The following is a 20,415-nucleotide window of genomic DNA, read 5'->3' on the forward strand; positions in this document are numbered from 1 at the left end:
CAAAAATATTAAGCCTAATATATCCTTAGGATAATAGTAGTAGTATATCATATAATAGTATAAATTGTATAAATTTAGATACACAGAATGACAACCAATTTTATCAGTACAATAAGAGAAATGGCTACCACTGTTATTGGCAACAGATGACCTGGTTGTGCGCAGATATATTCCTGCATGTTTCAGTCTCAACTGAAAATAAGCATCCATCTCTACTGCATGTGAAACCAAACATCGGTCAAACAAAGGTGAATACCACCTTTTGACTTCAACCCCACTGGGAGAGTAGTTCGGGAACTAGCCCCCAACTACAGAGTTTGAATCCGGGCTTCCCACAGTGGAACTGGAAACAATATCTTACTAAATAATTCAAATTCTGTCTGGCCACTTCCTTAGCACTGCGCAAGACTGCTGCTCGCTCATAGGGGCCCATCTCAAAACGCGACGGCGAGCATCCACACACTTCGTGGACACCACTCTGCTTTCGCCTAAGACGCACGCCCTGAGGGCGAGAAGCGACCGATGTCGTGTGCACGCATCCGCCTGGGTGACAGCAGACTGCTGGGCGAGCACTGGCACTTTGGCTCGATGCAGCTGAGTATCAGCTCCATGCACATATGGAAATCCATGTGTTGCACCAACTTGGTTCATTTGCGAGTGTGACTCATCTCGCGGCAACCACGTTTGTTTTTCTTATAGCGTGTCTTGAATGTAGAGGGTTTGATGATGTCAGACTGACATATGATGGACTGACAAGTGACAACCATATACAGAGACTAAGGGTCTCCATGATGTCATGTGATGTCACGAGATGTCACAAGGTCAGATCCATATCTGGAGATCTAAGTGTCTCCATGATGTCACGAAGCGCGATACCATATATGGCCACCAAAGATATACAACCGAGGGTATCACCGACATACGCAGCCGAAAACAGTACTTGCGCTGCTCTAACGAATGTCCCGGGGCAGTGGTAACAATGGTGGTGCCAGTGATCTTCATATTCTATTCACATCTGTGAAATGCACGTTGTCAGCCTACTGTATACCTAAAAATATATAGTGGTCCCTTATTGGCCAAGGGTTTGCAACAACATACTGACAGAACATACCGACAACCGATTTGCTCAGGTGCATATGACCTAAATTCTCCATTCATTGTCAATGGAATTTAATGTTTGTGTTCAGACAGAATCTACACTATAGCCGTTTATAGAAGAGGCTAGCGTCCCTCAATAATAATAATAATCATACTTCTGACAAATGTCTCAGGACAGTGGTTATAATGGTGGCGCCAGTGATCTTGACATTCTATTTACATCTGTGTAATGCACGTTGCCTAAATGTGTGTTAAGGTACTGGTATTAAATCCACTACCTCAGCATTAAGCACAATGTTCTCAATGGTGCACTATGTATGAATAGAGATACTGTACAACATGTTCTAATTTAATGTTAAAATACATTTCAATTTACATCAGTGTGTGTCACTCATGACTTGATTGTTTACTGTGTTCCTGTGCCTTAAACAGAGTGACAAAAACATCGTTTTCTTTTCAAATGGCAAAGGAAACCTTTCCGCATGCATGCAAGTACCGGTACATAGTAAAAAAATACATTAAAATTAACGTAATTTTTATGTGGGGGGGGTAGAACATGACCTTACTTGCCCCTGAGACCAGACTCAGTAGTACACTTCAAAATACATAGCCTACATCAATAATATGATCTATTAAATCTACCCACACTGTACATAATTTGGTGTTCATATATTCGAACGGGTATAAGGACTAATAATTCAACATTTGTATGACCGGATACCATGACGACTCCAAAGCGTGGTACATACCCCTAATAGTGAGTCCCTGCATGGCTCGAATCCTGGACAATTTACCACTGCATATCACTCTCTTTAGCAGAAAAGGTCCCCTTCCCATTTCTTTCAAAAATAAAATAAATAATGAATTTTAGGGGAATCCTCTTTGGTTGAGAGAGATGTAGGTTTTTGGTATGGCCCTGCTCACTTTATTATTTATTTTGTTTATTTGTTATTCAGATATAAAGAGTATGCACATGACATCATACCCGGAAGTTACGGGAAGTCTGGAACGCCTGAGTGGCAAAAAAGTACCTTGACAGCCTAACCTGGCTTTGGCCAGATTCATAACGTGGATTCACTGACGCTTCCTCGCCGCATATAAGCATCAGTGAATCCACGTTTTGAGTCTGGCCGAATCCAGGCTATTGACAGCCCATACCTCCAAAAAGAAAAGTCCTATCTGATTGCATTAAACAACGTTAAACTCAATTTGCCACTCACTTTAAGCATGCGCATAACCTCACTCTGCACCTTTTGTACACTTGTCCACCCGGACAGGTGGTCCCCTCTGTTGCGATCCATTCAGTCTTGAGATTGAATCCAAAACTTTCCCCGCAAGGTATGTTTTTCTTGGGAGTTTTTCTCTGCTCGATTGAGGAGCCTTTTAGACTCTTAATGGTAGGGGGTGTTGTTTTGTTTCCTTTGTATGGCCTATTGGCCTGTAAACTAAGTGATTAAGGGCTATAGGCCCTATACAACTAAACTTGACTTGTTGCTCTTCTAGTCTAAAGCAACAAAGATTACTTACTGCATACCTTTAGATAGGTTGAATTAGTAAAGAAGTGATTTGGTGGGCTGCTTTGACTGTGCAAATTGGTAAGTGTTGGTATGAAAGAGGCCCATATACTGTATGTTAATTCTAACCAGCAATATCATGTTTTTAGATGAATTGAGCATGAAGGACCCCAATGGAAACAAGCATTAGGATTTCTTTGTAGTGAACTATACTTTCCAGTGCTTTCTTCTGCAAACTAATATATTAAGTATTCAATCAATCAATCATAATTAGACACAAAGCTGCAGGCTCTGTGGCAGCTCCAGCAGAATCGTCGTCACTGGAGCACCACAGGGCCCTATAATCTCACCTGTGCTTTTCACCCTTTATGAGGAGCTCAGTGATATTCATAGCTCACTGATATTGTTGACCCCCAGGCAGCAACTCTAGTGTGTGATTGCAGTCTGAAGAGTCACAAAGTGGTAAAAATCTATCTGGATCTCAACAACTCTGTTTAACCTGCCTGTTTAACGATTCTGTTACCCATTTTGTTCAGCTTCTCATCTGCTCAATTGGTTGAAAAAGCAACTGACTTTAATTCAAACCACACAGTAAATTCTATATAGTATACAACAATATTTTAATTTAATTTTGTATATTCCGGTAAAACTCTGTATACTTTTCAAAATACAGACTTTATATGAAGCCACGCACGCACGCAAAGCATACAGGCAAAAATATTTTAGGTGCAGCAAAGATTACATTCACAAACTCAATGGATCAAAGAGAAATCATAGGAAATGAGGATATGATGACACAAATAAATGAGCAGACAATTTTTAAACTGGAACACTATAACATTTAAAGCTGATGATAAATGGGTTCTCTCTCCTGAGTGGATGAAATTGGTGACCCATCTGAAAAGGAGAGACCCCTGTGGCCTGTAACTGAACATTATACTCTTAACGATTACGGTACTATCAGAATATAAACTATTTTAACCAAAACGTATCACTTTCAGCAGCCTTAATTCTTACAGTCTTATAGATTTTACAGTCTACTGGTCACTCACTGTCGGTATACCTTTTACATTTTAATGTGTCCACGTTTTATGCTGATCTGTATGTTACTGCTGACATTGCTGTGACACACTGTACATACTGTACATGTCACAGCAGGTCCCTGAATGTTTGCTGTCTTCCACCCACTGGAATAAAGCTATTTTAACCACATTAAACATGGCATCCCTATGGTGAGTTTGCCATAGGCGAAAACGTTCAAATTTGTTTTAAGTGCTATACGAGCTCAGGCCATGCACGCAGTCGCTGTGACGTGCTGTGAGCTTGTACATCGATTAGCCGAAATATAAAATAGGGCTTACATGGTGACTTGAACACTTTTACCCCACCTTGGTCTAGATTAGAGGACTCACATGCATTTTTGGCCCCTGAGCAGTTAGGGACCTTTCGAATGTGAAGTTTGATGGAGTGTAAATACCACTTTATCTGTTTTCATTAGAGAAGTAATAGCCTATATTATGTAGGAGCCAACACTCTGTTGTTATTAATGTCTCGAGGTCTAGTCAGTGTGTGCGCATGTGTGCGTGCGTGTGTGATGTCTGAAATGCCACCAAGATCATAGCTGCTCGGTTCTCTGACATACGTTTAATCTGAACAGACAATCCATTCCGACAGCTACCGTTCTGATTCAAATCAAGTTGGAGTGAAGGATGCGTGTGTGTGTGTGTGTGTGTGTGCGCGTGCGTCTGTCTTCCTGTGAATGAATGAGTGACTGAGTAAGCATGTCATTGTGTTTTGGTATGTGATTAGGTGCCAGACTGTGCATGCATTCATCAGTGTGTGTGTGTGTGTGTGTGTACAAGATACCACACATCTCTTGAACATTCGCCTATGATAATGTGGATTGATTATGGATATGATAATGAGCGGCCAGTGCAGCGTCGCGACCTTCACAAGGTCTAATTGAAACAAGCGTTGGTCCTCCGCAGCACTTATCAAGTCACACAGCACATCATTAATCACGGAGAATACAAGCTGTCACTGTACACACAGACACGCACGCACACGCACACACACACACACACACTCTCTCTCACTGTCTGACTATCTATCTCTCTCCCACAATTCTTTGCACATACACATGCCATCTTTTGCGTCTCTCTTACACACGCACAGCGCGCGCGCACACGCACACACACACACACACACACACACACACACACACACACACACACACACACACACACTACAAGCTGTCATTACAATATGGCTGGTATTGTCTTCTTTTAAGGCAGAGTGGACAGCTAACACACCCTCCATCTCCTGTTTTTAACAAGTAAAGTTGAGGAGTGAATATCAGAATTAATCCCATCTACCAGAAAGAGGCGGCCTAACCGGAGGGAAAGTTAAAACAATTCAATAAAAAACGAACAGCTGCTCACTTCACCCAATCTGAAATGAGATTGAATTAACTCAAGTTGTTTTTTATTACCTACTTTTATTGGGCGACCGTTTAACAGCCAAATTCGATCCCAGTGTCTGATTAACGCAGCATATGGTGCTTACCTGTTAAGCACAACATGTTTAACACAAGCTCAACGCATCACTGCACCACGGAATAAACTAATAAGACCCAATATGATATTAGTCATTACATAGTCCAACACACAAAATTCCAATATGATAAAAGGGTGGTTTCATTATCATTATGCGGAAAAAACACAAGGGAGTTTACAGGCATTGCGTCGACACCGTGGCCAACTTTGTTAATTGTTATTCAATTAAGTGCTTTTGTTAATGAAACCAATTAATACCTGAAAACAAGAGAGCAGATATATGATTATTATGCATCTATGCAGGAGATGGCTAATTGCAACTGTAAATCAATCAGTCCAAGATTAATCAGCTTGGAAGGTGTCCAAAAATAACAAAGTCACCAAAAGACTTTGGAAGTAAAAAGAACGAAAAAAAGAAAAACATGTTTTGATTGCCACACCATTATCCTGTCTAATGATCATTAACGATCCCTTAAATAGTTTATGATCCAATTTCATTGCTATGAATTTAAGTAGTAAAGTCTTACAGTGTTAAAGTATGGCCTGCTACTTAATGAGTGATGCATAGCATGCTCTGTCTGACAAGGTCAATGTATAGCTTATAAAATGCACAAAGGTTGCTGTCAAATACAGGAATACTGTAGCAGTGGAACTAGTGGCAAGAGAACACCACCACACCAAACATATACTGTACATCATGTCCTCATACCTTTAAAATTATCTTTGATAGCCAATAAGGCCTACTCCCATCCTAGGCTTTGGCCATGTGACATAACCCAGTGGCCTGGATGAGAGGTATCTATTCTTAGATGTTTTATGTATATATGGATGCTGATCTCTCAGGCAGCCGCAGGACACTGGGATTTGGGAATATTTTGTTTTACAGATCAAAGCACCAGTCCAGGGCAAAGGAGAGCCCTTTCAAATACATCAAACAGAGGGAAATGTGTCCTGAACACTGGGCTCATTGAAGCCCTGCAAGGAGATGCGTAGCTCAGAACTCTTGACTGTATTATAAAAAGGAATTTAATTGTGCATCTCTCCCACGTAGAAAGCTCAGTTATCTTCTAATCAACACCCACTCACCTCCTGTAGCGGGCCATGGGCAGTGTTGCCAGATAGATTTTGAGAGAGAACTAAGCAAGCAACCTGCTTTATGAAAACGAGCCCAAAAGAATGGACCTAATCCAAGAGAACTTTAAACTGATATAGATCGCTATTTGAAAATAGCTGTTCTACAAGTTGTGAGCTTGTAGATTGTAGGTCTCTGGCACAAAATATTTCCAGGGCAGCGAATAAATACATATTCATTTGGGGGCCCTTGACATGAAAATGTTTGACAACCACTGATTTATACATCAACAGAAAGCCCAAATAAGCAACTACACTTTACAAAGAAGCCTAAAAAAAATATATTTAGAAGCAACTTTACAGAAACATAAGCCCAAAGTCACTTATGATAAGCGGACATGGCAACAATGTCCATGGGCTGTTTGGCCTTACAAGACAGAGTCGGGGAGGGCACTCGACTGCATGTGTTCATCTCTCATTGCTAAGCTATGTAGAAGCACGACAATGCTGCGTTAAGTGATCAAAGGAGCGGTCCAGAGATTCAGACCCATGGCCCGTCAGTCAGGAGGACAAGACAAAGCCAGAGCAGACAGAACTGCTTACATAAACACTCTCTCTCTCTCTCCGACTGCCCGTCTGTGTGGGGTGGGGCTTTATAATATTGTCAGATGGCTTTGGGGAGGGGGTGCTCATTTGTAGACATCTCTCACACTGTACTAACACTTCAACTCATCCACACGGACACTCACGCACACTCTCTCTCTCTCTCTCTCTCTCACACACACGCACACACATACACGCTCTCTCACACACACACACACACACACACACACACGTGTGGATGAAGGGTAGCTCCTAGCCTATACAGTATATTGGCCTGTGGAGGAATGTTCTGTGTTCTCAGCATTTTCCTCATCCCGAAGATGAATAGAGCTATTTTACAGATAGTGGAGAAACAAAACAACACTCTGTGGTTGGATACACCGTGGCAGGGGCTGCACTCGTGGATGATCAAAGACGTTTTTTCCCACTTTCTTTTTGTCAAGTTAGCAATACATCCAAAATCTTTTATGTGACCCAAGTGGAAAAACAATGGGGGTGCAGTCTTCTAGAAATTCAGTTCAATAGTACCTCCTCCTGCTGACTAGTCAAGAAGTAAGAGTAACCCTTGTCCTGTCCTTGAATCATTGTCCACTGCATGGGGCTGTTTTGGTTGATCACCTCTTCACCACATTAACCCAGGCATCACTATTTGGACAAAATTTATGTTAAAAAACATTCAATGGCTAAAATAGCTGTCGCATGATTAAGTATATAGGGCTTAAGTGGTCAATACAGCCACGCTACTCCAGGTACTCTATTGATCTTATCATATCAGTGTTGTTTATCCTTCGAATCTATATTATCACTAATTACATTAAAGGAATACCAATGCAAAAAGCCATGCAGTGAAATGACAATGAACTTTGCTACACTACCACTCATGCAGGACAATACAAAGAAATAGATGAGAGGGGAAAGCAGTCACCTCTACAATGCAAACTATTTATTAGCTTTGAGTCTAAAAATAAATAAACCTTTAATTTAAGTATTTTGGGGTTTCTTTAAAATTTGCATTGCTATGTCATGGTACCAAACAGTAAATAATCTAGTGGTTGACTGTATGAGTGGTACCTAGTGGATTAAAATGAAGATAGATGACACCATCTGGTGGCCATTCATTGTAACACCTTTAATTTAGGTTCATTTTACTGACTTCATGACGAGAGTGAACATGTACAAAGTTGAAAAAACACATTATTCTTAGCAAAAAAAACTAAACACAATTCTTAATGAAACATCGGTCTTCCACTGAGGAACTGAACAGATTGATTGGAGGGAGAGCTTTCCAAGCAAGAACCGGAAAACAAATTGATTGAAGAGCTCTTCACTCAGGAACAAGAACAGATTGATTGGAGAGCCTTCAACTCAGGAACCGGAACGGATTCCATTTAATAAGCCAAACCGTACTGGTTAGGTAGATTCTTCAGTTGGTGCAATTTTCAGAAACCTGGAAAATAATACAATAATATTGTATAAAATAGTACCCTTTTGGTCACGTCATGCTGTAGCAATAGATACAGCATGTGGTGCTGTAGGCCTATAAACATTAGTATAATTGCAACTAAGATCCTTATGGTATGGTCATGACAAGCCACACCTTATTTATTGAGGGGCGCTAACTCCTCCTATATTGTATATAGGAGGACGTTTGTGTTTGATTTGATTTATTTGATATATTCATGAATGATACAATTCATAGAAGAGCAGTACAGAATGATCAGGATTGCACAAAAAGTCGGAGGACTTAATTCCATTGTGATCCAAATAAATAAATAATTACAGCATATGATAAGAAGAACATTACAATACTAATGACATTTACAACCGGCCATCATAGATCAATAAACAAAAGACAATAAATAGATATAAATAGATAAATACAGCACTATACTAACTTGCCCATCATCCACTTTTTCAACATATTTTAAAAAATGTTCAAAGACTGGGCAAATTTAATTTCCCTTGGGATTTTGTTCCAATCCTCCACCTCTGTAAATGTAAATGAGCTTCTACTGTACCTACCCTATGTCTCAGGTTTGGTGGTTTAAGATCAGCTACACTAGCCCTTGTGTTCAAACTATGGAACCACCTGATCAAGACGTCTTGTCGTCCGTGGCATCCATTACAAAGACGGCAATAAGACGTCTTGTCGTCCGTGGCACCTAACGGGAAGTAACCTTTAAAATATTTTGGGCATTGTTCTTTTAAAAATGTATAGACCATAATGAGTCTCAGTTGTTGTATTCTGCCTTCCACTGGGAGCCAATTTAATTCTCTAAAATGGTTAGCGCCAATGTGGGTTCTTGGGGAGAGATAAAGGACTACCCTCATTAGTTTATTTTGTGATGTCTGTAGTTTATCTTTGGTATTTTTAGATAAGCTGCTGTACCAGGTTAGGCAGGTGTAATCAAAGAGACATTGTACTAATGCTGAGGCCAGTGTCCTCTTAGTGGTTCTATCTAGAAAGGCACTCCTAGCTAGGAACTTAGTCCTTGCGTGGATCTTGCCAATAACTGAGTGGGCCATCGGTTCACTAGACATGTTCTGATCTGTGTGCAACCTAAAATATGTAACAGATTTTTTCTCCTGGAGTTTAACTCCATTACATTCTACTGTTGTCTGAACAAACATTAAAAATGCAATTGACAATGAACGGAGAATTTACGTCATATGTCTGAGCAAATCGGCATATGTTGTCGGTAGGGACCAGCATTCTTGATGATGATGTACGATGATTAGAGCGGCCCTCACTTCACACAGGTGTGATTTATTAAAGTAATAAGCCACAAGAGGTGTGAGGTTATCGTGTATTTTATAAGAGGCGTGGTGAGACACGAGCGCAGCGAGTGTGTCTCCAACCCTCGACCTGCCGTGGTGAATTTATCAGGAAGTCTCTCCCAGGGGTGATTTGTTTTGGAGAGTAAAAACAGTGTGAAATGTGTTGGCCGGGTGAGTGGTGAAAATTGTATCGCCACATCTCAGTGACGTGATATCATGTTGTAGTTTTCCAACCACCACGGTGAGAGGGTGGTCACTGTGTGGAGCGTATGTGTCTAGCTTAAGGGGAAACACTCGACACTAAAACTCTGTTCCTTCTTACCTTGAGCGATTCTGAGGCTTTGCGGAGTTCTTTGATGACGGACGATAGGGCCTCTGGATTGATACCCTGCTCACACAGTCGCACACAGATGGACAGAGACTCCATATCCAAGCCTGTGTTCAGCAGCCTTGAGATCTCCAACAACACTGTTGGAAAACAAGAGGTGAAACGTTGGCACCGATACACAGATGATGAGCAGCACCGTACACAGTAAAATCCTTAATTGTATCCAACTATCCATTTGTAACTCAAGACGAAGAGTGCACAAAATGGTGCACAGTGCACACACCATTTGTAACTCAAGAGTGCACCCATGCCATTGATTAACAGTTTGCAGAATTACAGTACATTTCAAGTACAACTCATCACAACACCATAAAGCATTACACTTGTTTACCATAGGGCCCACTATTTTCAATTCACCAAAACATTTAGAGACGTACGAATATACACTTCTATATAGCCAAAAACAGGAAATCATCATAGGATGTAAAAAGGGGAAAAAAACATATACAGTGTGAAAAGGGGTGGGTGGGGGATTCAGATTTAACAGGGCCAGTTTCGAATGGCAGCCGTCGGTAGGTGCCCTTTGAGAGCAGTTTTGAAGGAGTCAAGGGATTCACATGTCTTAATGACTGTTGGTAGGGCGTTCCATATTTTGGTGGCATAGGAAGGAAGGAGGAATGGAGGAATTTAGTCCATTGTTTGTGCAGAATCTGGGTTGCACATGGTTAGTTGAACTCCCTCTGGTGTTGTGGGTGTGGGTACACGTTACCCGCCTAGCCCCTTTCAGAACCCTAGTTTACCTTTTCTGAAGTTTGGACGTCGGTACCCCAGGGTCTCTAATCGGTTATTCCACTCTCGTTGGGATGTATTGGTACATACCCTCTGTTCACACCGAGCGCCGCGCCGCTTGAGTGTCGGTGAGATGTTTCAAAGATGCATAAAGCGGCTATAGGAGACAACGGAAACGTAGGAGAAATCGCATTAACCGCCGGTTCTTTTTTAGAAGTTTTGGCTTCTCCGAAATTCTCTCTTCCTCACTTCCCATGTCCCGCCTCCCACGACACAACAGCATTATAAACATCATGCATATACGCGGTCAGCCAATCAGAGGCAGTAACTAGGACATGCAGCTAGCCAGTCGCCGCTCCGGAGGTGGTACAATGGGAAGTCAACAAGGAAGTCAAGGAAGTGAGGAAAAGAGAATTTCAGAGAAGCCAAAACTTGGCTTGGATTTCTCCCACGTTTCCATTTTCTCCTATAGCTGCTTTATGCATCTTTGAAACATCTCATTAACACTCAAGAGGCGCGCCGCTCGGTGTGAACGGAGGGTATGTACATCTGCATCCCAACGAGAGTGGAATAACCGATTAGGGACCCTGGGGTACCGACGTCCAAACTTCAGAAAAGGTAAACTAGGGTGCCGAAAAGGGGCTAATGTTACCCCAGCATCTATGGATCAGAGCTACACTAGCCCTAGAATGTCTCCTGTTGTTACATACAGTTGGCACGAAGTAAATGAATGATCATTCAAGGTCTAAAGAGCTACCCCAGCATCCATATTCTGGGGGGAACAGATCTAAGTTCACAACATGTCTGAGCTTGTAGTTCAGCATTTATTTTTTTAAGGCATTTGGGGAGTAGTAGACAGAGACAGACACCTCAGGTCCAGCTTACCAATTCACCTTTTAAAGTGATTCATTTTGGATTTACTGTGTACATTCACTGATGTTAGCCTCCCTGACAACATCACACCACAAATGGAATTGTAGAATATTTGTTATTCTTTATGACATTAAGCAGAATAGGCAGAACAAGTTTGTTCTGAATTAGCCTTGTTGTGAATTAACTGGGACCCATGTTGCTAAATTGAATCAGTGTCCCGCATGGTAGAATTAAAGTGTCAAACGAGTGAACGGTTTAGACCACATGAATGAATCAATACATCTGCGTGTATTGTTTGTTATTATTGTATTTACCGTCCATTGTCTCCCGGACTGCGTTCATGTTTGGGTTTGCTCCTGCACTCGCCATGGTTACGATGCTCTGATTCAGCTAACGTCCCAGACTGATGGATGGGTCCTCCTTAACGCACTAAGCGGGCCAATGTTATGAAATGAATGACTTCAAGCCTTCACCAAGATCACTACGATTGACCTATAGACATTGTATGATTCGTCAGTCGCTTGCATGAATCACCAGCAGTATAATATGAGACACATTGGGTTGCAGAGTTTCACAGAGATGCAGAGCTAGCTTAATTGCGTGCAAAATAAAATCGGCATCGGCAGCTGAGTCAAAATACATGTGACTTCCGCTTGGCTAACTTCAAAATAACAGCATATTGAGTGGACTCGACCCCCATCTGGCTGCAGACAGAAGGAGGGGCCCGGACCCTTGTTAAAACATTAAAGCATTATCAGAAACTATGTACAGGCTCGCAGTAATAATTGGCCACTTTATTCTTGTTTTGCATTATTAATGTTGTGCTATGGCTATGTGACATGTGACATTTCTGTTGCAAAAAATGTGAAAGATGAAGTGCAGAAAGTCAAGTCAAGTGTAGTGTGTGTCAGTTTGTGTGTGTGTGTGTGTGTGTGTGTGTGTGTGTGTGTGTGTGTGTGTGTGTGTGTGTGTGTGTGTGTGTGTGTGTAAAAAATTTGAGTCTGATTTATTAGCCAGGCTACTCAGGGATTGCATTGACAGCTGCAGTCATAGACATAAAGGCTTTCTTATATCTATGGCTGCAGTACTCCGTTCGAGCGGACCAGAAGCGGGGCCGCTGTCTCATTTGGGGGCGTGGAATTTGTAGTCGCCGTTTGTGGAAAGGAAGTGAGGCAAAAGTGCTCCTATTGGTTCCCGTTCCCTTTCACTTCCAGTTGAATGTCTATTGGCTCCTGATTGGCCCAGAGCGTTGTGTGGAGAATTGAAATACACGTTTGAAACAGAAACTTGCTATAACTGTTTGCTGCTGTCTTCGTCGTCGTGTTTTGAGGGCTTTTGGGGTTTCGTTTTCTACAAAAGTAAGTGCGAGACATTGATTGATTGATTGTTTGATTTGATAACAGTTTGCAAATAGTGGTACGATTATACAAAGATGCTAAAAGGATAATAACACTAACACAAAAAGCCCTGAGTTCAGCAGGGCTCGATCGTTTCCATTGTGGTCCTATGTATTCAATGTATAGGGAGTGGGACATTTAAAGACAGACAGTAATATATCCTAGACATCAACACTATTAGACAAATTAACTAAGATAAACTGTTAACGTCGTCATGGCTGCTGCTATCAGTGCACGTCACGTTTGATGAGCGGTTTGTGTTATGTTAGGAAGCAAGCAGTTGGAACGTATAAGATCTTATTTTACGTCTATCCTTTCAAAATTGAAATATTAACAGTTTGCAGAATGGGTACTTTCACATGACAGCACAACTCAAATGCTGCTGTTACTGTGGAGTGGACACCACACTGATAAAGCATTACACTTGATTACAATTTTATTTGAATCAGTTTAACAATTATGTTATATTATCCTTTTGTAGTACAATCTGCAAACTGTTAAAGTATTCAATCAATCAATGCTGTTCCCGGATCTTGAGAACAGAGCGTAGAGGTAGAGTAAGAGCAAATGGAAAGAGTTGGAAAACAAAGATTATACCACACTTCTACCACTGTCTTCTTGGTCCCGGTGTAACGGCCTGTGGTTGGTTTTTTTTCCTAGCTGAGATGGGGGACCGTTTTGAGATACAGATCACACCTGAGACTCCAGGGAGGCCTTCTATTCGGAACCCTTTCGAGAGTCCAAATGACTACCACCATCTCCACGAATCCTTGGTCCCGAGTCCTTCCATATTCAAAGTCAAGCCTTCAAAATCTGTAGTAAGTGTGATAGATACCATTTATTTCCACTTCCTGATACTGATTCCTTCCGATACCCATAAACGTGCATCATGCATAATATATCGGTCGATATCGAGTACCGAGTCTCCGACCAGTGTGTAATTTAAGCAAATCTAGGAAACAGGACATTGGTTCTCAAAGTGGGGTCCAGGCTTTGAGGTTCCAAATGGACCCTTACAGGTCTGTAACTCTGAGAGTCATTGAAATGAAAAGGTTTGAGAACTTCTAGGAATCAATGAAAATACCATTAATAATACAGTTAGTAAATGTATTAAGTACAGTAAGGGTATAAAACAGTTGTGCAACATCAACTGAAGCAATCAAAATGACATATGTAAATTAATAAATATGTTTGATATCATATACCTGATACATCGGAATGGTATAGACTGGCATGCTCGCCAATACCGATGGTAGTATTTTAGGCAGTATCGGCAGCTTTTCCGGTGCTGGTATTCGGGACAACTCTAAAGTGTGACTACATGCCACACATTTACAACACAGAGGGGTGGCGGGGGCTGTCTGAAACAGACACACCCAATGTAACGTATCTGGTGTCTCACCTTTTATCACTGCTGCCGTTTCAGTCTCCAACTAAGTTTAATTGGTCTATCGATGAGATGTCCAGCCTGCTGCCAGTACACATAGACCAAGAGGACATCCAGCGGCAGAACCTATACCTCAGCCAGACACGGTAGGTCTGTCTTGCAACAACAGACCGTAAGACATAATGGGAAGCGCAGTACAAGCTCCTTCTGGCTAAACCTTTTTCCCGGAAAGGCACCCCCAGATATGTAAATATGCTATTGTTGTTTTATAATTTATAGAACTATCTTATTTTCCTCCTAAACTTGTAGATTGGATCATGATATTGAGGAGAAGCGGCAGAATGCTATTGAACAGGTATGCTGATAAAGACAGAGAAATACATTGGATTAATTTCACTTGACTAAATCCATGAGTGTAACTGTATTTTATCTGCTCTCAAAGTTTTTTATTAAAGGAGGCATAGTCCCATCCCCATGGGGTGCCCCAGCCCTGCGCAAAACCACTCCAATTCAAACGTGTAAGTATCCCCATTACATTATTAAATACATATCCCATTATCCTCTGTTCATAATATTATTGTGCTATTTATTGGTGATATTTCATATTTTTTACATTTTCACATCTTTTGCTTGCCTTTGTTGTGTGTGTGGTGTCAATTTACCAATTCCCCTTCCTATCCTATGTATTTCTCCTTTTAGTTTCCATGTCTCCAATGATTACTGTGGAGCCTGAAACACTGACTGGTAGGTACAGTATATTCATTGAGACAGGACATGACTTAAACTATTTATATAGTGGAGTAGGATTCTCTGCTTTTTGCTCAACTGGGAAATGACCTGCTTCTTTGTTTGTCCAGTTTCCTGTCAGACGACACTTTCATTACCCGTGGATTTTGATTTGGAAAAAGTACTAGGTATGCTTCCACATAAAAAGAATAAAGTCCACACACTGGTTAAATGTCGCACTTGTTTATTGCTTTCTCACCGTTAAAGATCAAAAATCTTTTAAAATCACTAACATGTTGCCTGAATATCCATCTTTCCTACCTTTTTAGGAGAGTACTACTACCGCTGTGATGAGGCATGTGAGGCTGTTCAGGAAAGCCTCAGCTCCTCCTCTCTCAGACGGAAACTCTTCCTGGATGGACAGGCTGACATCAGCAGTGGTTCCGACACCTCCGGACCGCCGAGCCCTGAAAGAGGCCTTTCTGGGTTACAGAGGCCTCCGCTGAACCATGAAGGGCAGGAGCTCAGATCTGTTGACTCCGACTGCAATGGCGGTTCTGAGGGAGAAGCGCTCTCATGCTTCCTCTCTTCTCCTATGTGTTGTGGTATAGGGGCACAGACCCTTCCCACGGTTAGTGGGATTCCCCAGGTCATATTTTGTGGAAGCATATTAAAAATTAATTCCTGTCTAGGTGAATGGTGTAAGAAATGCATAAATGGCAGATGTTGTTTCAACTGAATTGACTGTACAGCATAAGTTGTTTTAAGTCCAAACATAAAATGACATGGTGTCTGTCATTTGGCTGATTAACAAAAAGTATAATTTGTGTGAATTCAACCAAAGCAGTCACTGTTTTAAATTTTAAATCTTGATAAATTAGACGTTTTATTATTCTAATCATACACTTATCTGGCTTGAATATCATTTCGGAAATCATTGATGCCAGCATTTCCAAAATGTAAATTAAATATATTTTCATTCTCTCTACTGCAGGGCCAGTTCTCCTCCAGTCCCATTGAGAAGGGTCGTTTCCGTAACTACAGCCTGGGAAGCCAATCCAGTCCAGCGTTTCCTGATAGGTCATCGCCTGCTGGTTTCACTTCCCCTACTCTGTCTCCTATTGGTCCACAATCATCATGTACACCAATGGGTTCAGGTTAGCTATTTGTCTCGTGAATCATATTGTTTGATCAATACAGTAGGAATAAGAACTTATTTCTTTCCTTTTGCCAAATACATTTGGAGATAGTAAAATTGTCAAACTAAACCATCCCTCACTGTCTCACCCCCTCCCTTCGTTCATCCATTTAATAGGGGAGAGGAAGCAGCTGAGCTTTATGTCTCCAGATGATGTCGGCTCCCCTCTAGATATGGACGTCAACTCCTGCACCAAGAGCTTATATGTAGAAGGTTGTTCACCCATTCGGAGCTGTTCCCCACACCCACTCCATTCCAACAGCCACTCACAGCACACCAGCAGACACAGGGCCAGGACGCGATGCTGGGCCTCGCCTCACACAATCTCTCCAATCCTCAATCCCGGGCTCCACAACAACCTGGAGAAAGAGGACCAGCTGCCACCTGCCTCTCTCCTCTCCATGGAGTTAGACCCATCTTCTCCCTCAAGGCGTAACGGTCTCCCACGGAGCACAATGCCACCTCCGGGCTTAGAGAGGTTCGGCGAGAGTGTCAACTCTGGTCCTCTTGAAGCCGTTAAGATGGAGGAACTTAAGGGGGTGGAGATGGAAGGAAGATTGGAGGATATCATTGAAGAGGAGGAGAAAGGTGCCTCTGTGCTGCTGACCAGCTCTCGTGTGGTCAACATGTCTGCCACAGAGAGCTCTCTGGGTGAGGGGAGCAGCATCCGCTACGACTCCAGCATGCAGGCGAGTAGAAGGGTTGAGGGACCTGCTGATCTATTTTAGCTTTTTCACGTATTGGCTGGGCAGTCTGATCTGTTTGTTCATGATACTGGTATGATGAACTAATTGGCATGTATTCGTCTCTAGGTGGACAGTGGGTACAACACCACTTCAGCAGGCACTGCCAGTCTCATAGATGGGTTCAGCCTGGAATTTCAAAGCAAGGAGTCTTTCACTTCAAACCTGGGAGATGAGGCCTTCCCATTCCCCAAGACCACTAAAGTTAAGGTAAGTTACCACAAGCAATTAGAAAAGTATAACATGTACATCCACTCTGTTAAATCGGGTGCAGGAAAAACACAAGATCAGCACCCAAACATAAGTCTGCACACTTAAGATTTGGTCCCACTATGTTATTTTGATTGCAAGAATAAGATTAATGTGTATGTGTGTGTGTGTGTGTGTGTGTGTGTGTGTATATATATATATATATATATATATATATATAGTTTATTGCAGGAACAGTGTTTGCAAACCTATCAGTGTGCAGACTATTTTAATTTACCACACAACCACCTACACCAGTAAATAAGACTACATTATAGATGCTGACATAGGCCATGCAAAGTTAAATACAATACAGTACATTATTTTGTAAGTTTTTCTAGAATATTAAAGAAACTCTTGTTTTTAACAGGTGTTTTACCCTCCTTACTGATTGCTGCATCTACAGGGGAAATCCCTCCTGGCTGGAGCCCAAGATGATCATGTTTACACTGTCTATGTCGAGTGTTCTTAGCAGACTAAAATTTGGTTCACCAACTGTCCTCCGGCTAAATCAAAGTGAGTTACCACCATGTTCTTCATGGTTAAATTATAGACCTCCTTTTCTCCTATTTAGTCGTTAGGCCAATTCATTCCTCATGCTGATGTTATACCCCACTGAGCCCCACCCCCACCAGGAGGACGTACAGCCTTCATTCTACTCCTCTCACTCTCCATTCCCGGGTGAAATGCACTCCCTCAGCCCGTAGGATTGTGCGCAGTGACAAATGTCACTCACCACACAGCTTCCCTCCAAACACAGGCTAAATGTATTCGTATAGATATTCAGCCAAGCCAAATTATGATTTTGACCCTTTTGGTTTTGTGATTCTGAATTTAATTTAATTGAAATGAATCAATGGATTGAACAACGAACTCCCTCCCACCCCTCTCCCTACAGAGTACAGACCTCCCCCCTCACTAGTGGTCAGTTTTTTTTTCTTGTTTCTTTTTAACAAATATTATGCATTAGCAAATTTCTTTTTAATGGTTACATTTTACTAAAGTGAAGGTATCTGGATATCATGGGGGTAAAGTTCCTGCTCATCACCACAGAGACCGAAGTTGTTCCTCCCATTTGATGCTCCCATTTAATTTGTATTACGCCCTCCCCCAGTGAAACATCTTGGTGTGAAGCATTTGATCATGTGTTTCAAAGGGGAGTCTTGCGAGAGAATTGGCATAATGACTAATTTGGGAGAAAGGTGAAAAATGTATTTGGCCTAGTATAAATACAATACTATAAGCCAATGTTCTTGAAAATAATATGCTTTTAAGAATTCACAGTTGGTATAATGGTGAACGAATGAGACCGAAAAGGAAAAAGTTGAATATTATTACTGCACTGAACTTGCACAATGGAGTTGGAGACCTTTTTAATAGTGACTTAACTTTTTTCCATTTGGCATAGACATGAACAAGGGACTGATGAAACTTTACTTGAAGTAGATTTAACATAGCATTTATGCTCATCTGCTGGACATCTGTGTAAAACATTGTTGATGGTTAAATCTGTTACTGTTTAACTATACTGAATATGGCTACTAGTTTGAAATGAATGCATACTGAATGAGCCATACTGTTCTTTTGTTTTCTTTATAAGTATTTATTGAGATGTGTTACAAGTGCAGCACTGTCGCATTATGGCCTTAGTGGACTTGTTTCTTACTTGAGTTTAAACGTTTTAATACAAATATACAAAAAATGTGTAATTTTCTGAAATGAATGGATAATAACTTTATACTTGGTGGGACCTTTTGGCAGAAATTGCACGTTTCCAATTTTGCTTTGAAATTGTGTTCCCCTTGCAGAACTCTTCTAGCTCAAATAAAGATGGGATTTAACCCATCAAAAAAAAGTGTGCAATGTGTTCAGGTTTGTCCAAAGATTTACATACAACTGTATGTATATCCTAGAATCAACTAACTTTCCAATGGTCATCATATTATGCAGTACTTTAGTCAGTAATAAGTTATAACTTAACACTGAATTACGATACCCCCTATAGGAACTGTTAAATAGAACCGTTAAAGATTGAGTGCTGTGACTTTTGTACTTTGTCTATGGAGTTAACATTACTAGTCTAATATATATTGTGGTTAGAATATTGAAATATCTTCCCTGTGTATGTCTATGAACAAACTGGACATCGGGGAATGTGCCTGACGGTAGGGATGCCACATGGTGACCATTTGCCCAATCGAATATTCTAAAGCTCTGGCGATTAATAATCGATTAATCGACCCCCCCCCCCCCACACACACCCCCTCCCCCCAAAAAAAAAAATATATATATATATTTTTTTTGTTTTTTTTAATTTTTTAATCTATCAGATAAAACTTCTAAGATTTTATATTATGCACATATATCCATGGTCACATAACCATTATATGTTGAGTGCATGCTTTGATGGTTACAGTTTTATAATCAGTTTTGATGAGTAAACCTTTGTGGAGATCTTCTCAGTGCCATTCAGGATGGAAAATGAAATCCATTTGGATTTGGGGAGAAGTAGTTTCATAAGGGGCTGGTATGTATTACTTGATATAAAGAGAACATGTTCAGTTCACTAGTCTACACCTGCCTTCATTTCATCTGATTGTCTGTCTGGCAGGCACTTAACAAGCGATCGTTAACTGTGTCTGTTAGATAGAGGGGCAGATCAGAGTGGCTTTGCTCAACTTGATTTATACTTATATTCTCCACTCTGATGAAGGTACATGATATATCATGCAGCATTACTTATTAGCCTATATTTTAACTAAAAAAAACCCCCCTTTTTTTTTTTTTTTTCCCGATTTTCGATTATGAAATATTAGAATCGATTTTGGGGACGGCAACACAATCGAAAAATCGATTATTCGGCGGCATCCCTACGGCACTCATGGCATGGGTGACAAATCTCGGCAGAAATCGGCAGTCTTGCGAATGCGATACTTTACATACATACATACTTTGTGCTCTTTAGACAACTATAAAAGTGCAGTGTACATCGAAACGCAACAGGCAATGATGTGTTCTTTTATTTTCCAGAAGCAATTTTACAATGGTTTCCGTTTTTAGGCCAAGGAGTGTTTTTTGTGCAAAACTAATGCTTGGAATGGATTCA

The 20,415-nt window shown here is 41.1% G+C and overlaps 2 protein-coding genes across 2 annotated transcripts; one reads left to right on the top strand and one right to left on the bottom strand.

Annotated features, from left to right (window-relative positions):
- Positions 1-7,949: 7,949 nt before the first annotated feature.
- Positions 7,950-12,234, bottom strand: mzt1 (mitotic spindle organizing protein 1). Its single transcript, XM_080782600.1, has 3 exons — positions 11,924-12,234; positions 9,942-10,087; positions 7,950-8,288 (listed from the first exon to the last, which is right to left on the bottom strand). Exons 1-3 carry the CDS (start codon positions 11,976-11,978, stop codon positions 8,265-8,267), a joined length of 225 nt encoding a protein of 74 aa, XP_080638726.1. The 5' UTR covers positions 11,979-12,234; the 3' UTR covers positions 7,950-8,264.
- Positions 12,235-12,879: 645 nt separating this feature from the next.
- Positions 12,880-18,496, top strand: bora (bora aurora kinase A activator). Its single transcript, XM_080781932.1, has 12 exons — positions 12,880-12,967; positions 13,667-13,824; positions 14,433-14,539; positions 14,703-14,748; positions 14,836-14,911; positions 15,093-15,137; positions 15,251-15,307; positions 15,449-15,750; positions 16,114-16,276; positions 16,435-17,006; positions 17,130-17,270; positions 17,680-18,496. The coding sequence occupies exons 2-12, from the start codon at positions 13,672-13,674 to the stop codon at positions 17,698-17,700; spliced, it is 1,683 nt and encodes a 560-aa protein (XP_080638058.1). The 5' UTR covers positions 12,880-12,967; positions 13,667-13,671; the 3' UTR covers positions 17,701-18,496.
- Positions 18,497-20,415: the final 1,919 nt, after the last annotated feature.

This window comes from Protomyctophum bolini (genome assembly GCF_963924005.1).
Source record: "Protomyctophum bolini genome assembly, chromosome: 14".
Lineage (NCBI taxonomy): Eukaryota > Metazoa > Chordata > Actinopteri > Myctophiformes > Myctophidae > Protomyctophum > Protomyctophum bolini.

Bases quoted from the DNA above. Each gene is read 5' to 3' on its own strand.
- bora (XM_080781932.1), top strand. From the start codon at position 13,672: ATGGGGGACCGTTTTGAGATACAGATCACACCTGAGACTCCAGGGAGG. The intron at 13,825-14,432 runs GTAAGTGTGATA...CTGCCGTTTCAG, and splicing joins TCAAGCCTTCAAAATCTGTA to TCTCCAACTAAGTTTAATTG. The intron at 15,308-15,448 runs GTATGCTTCCAC...CTACCTTTTTAG, and splicing joins TGATTTGGAAAAAGTACTAG to GAGAGTACTACTACCGCTGT.
- mzt1 (XM_080782600.1), bottom strand. From the start codon at position 11,978: ATGGCGAGTGCAGGAGCAAACCCAAACATGAACGCAGTCCGGGAGACA. The intron at 10,088-11,923 runs GTAAATACAATA...GTTTTCCAACAG, and splicing joins AGTCCGGGAGACAATGGACG to TGTTGTTGGAGATCTCAAGG. The intron at 8,289-9,941 runs GTAAGAAGGAAC...ATTATTTTCCAG, and splicing joins AAGCCTCAGAATCGCTCAAG to GTTTCTGAAAATTGCACCAA.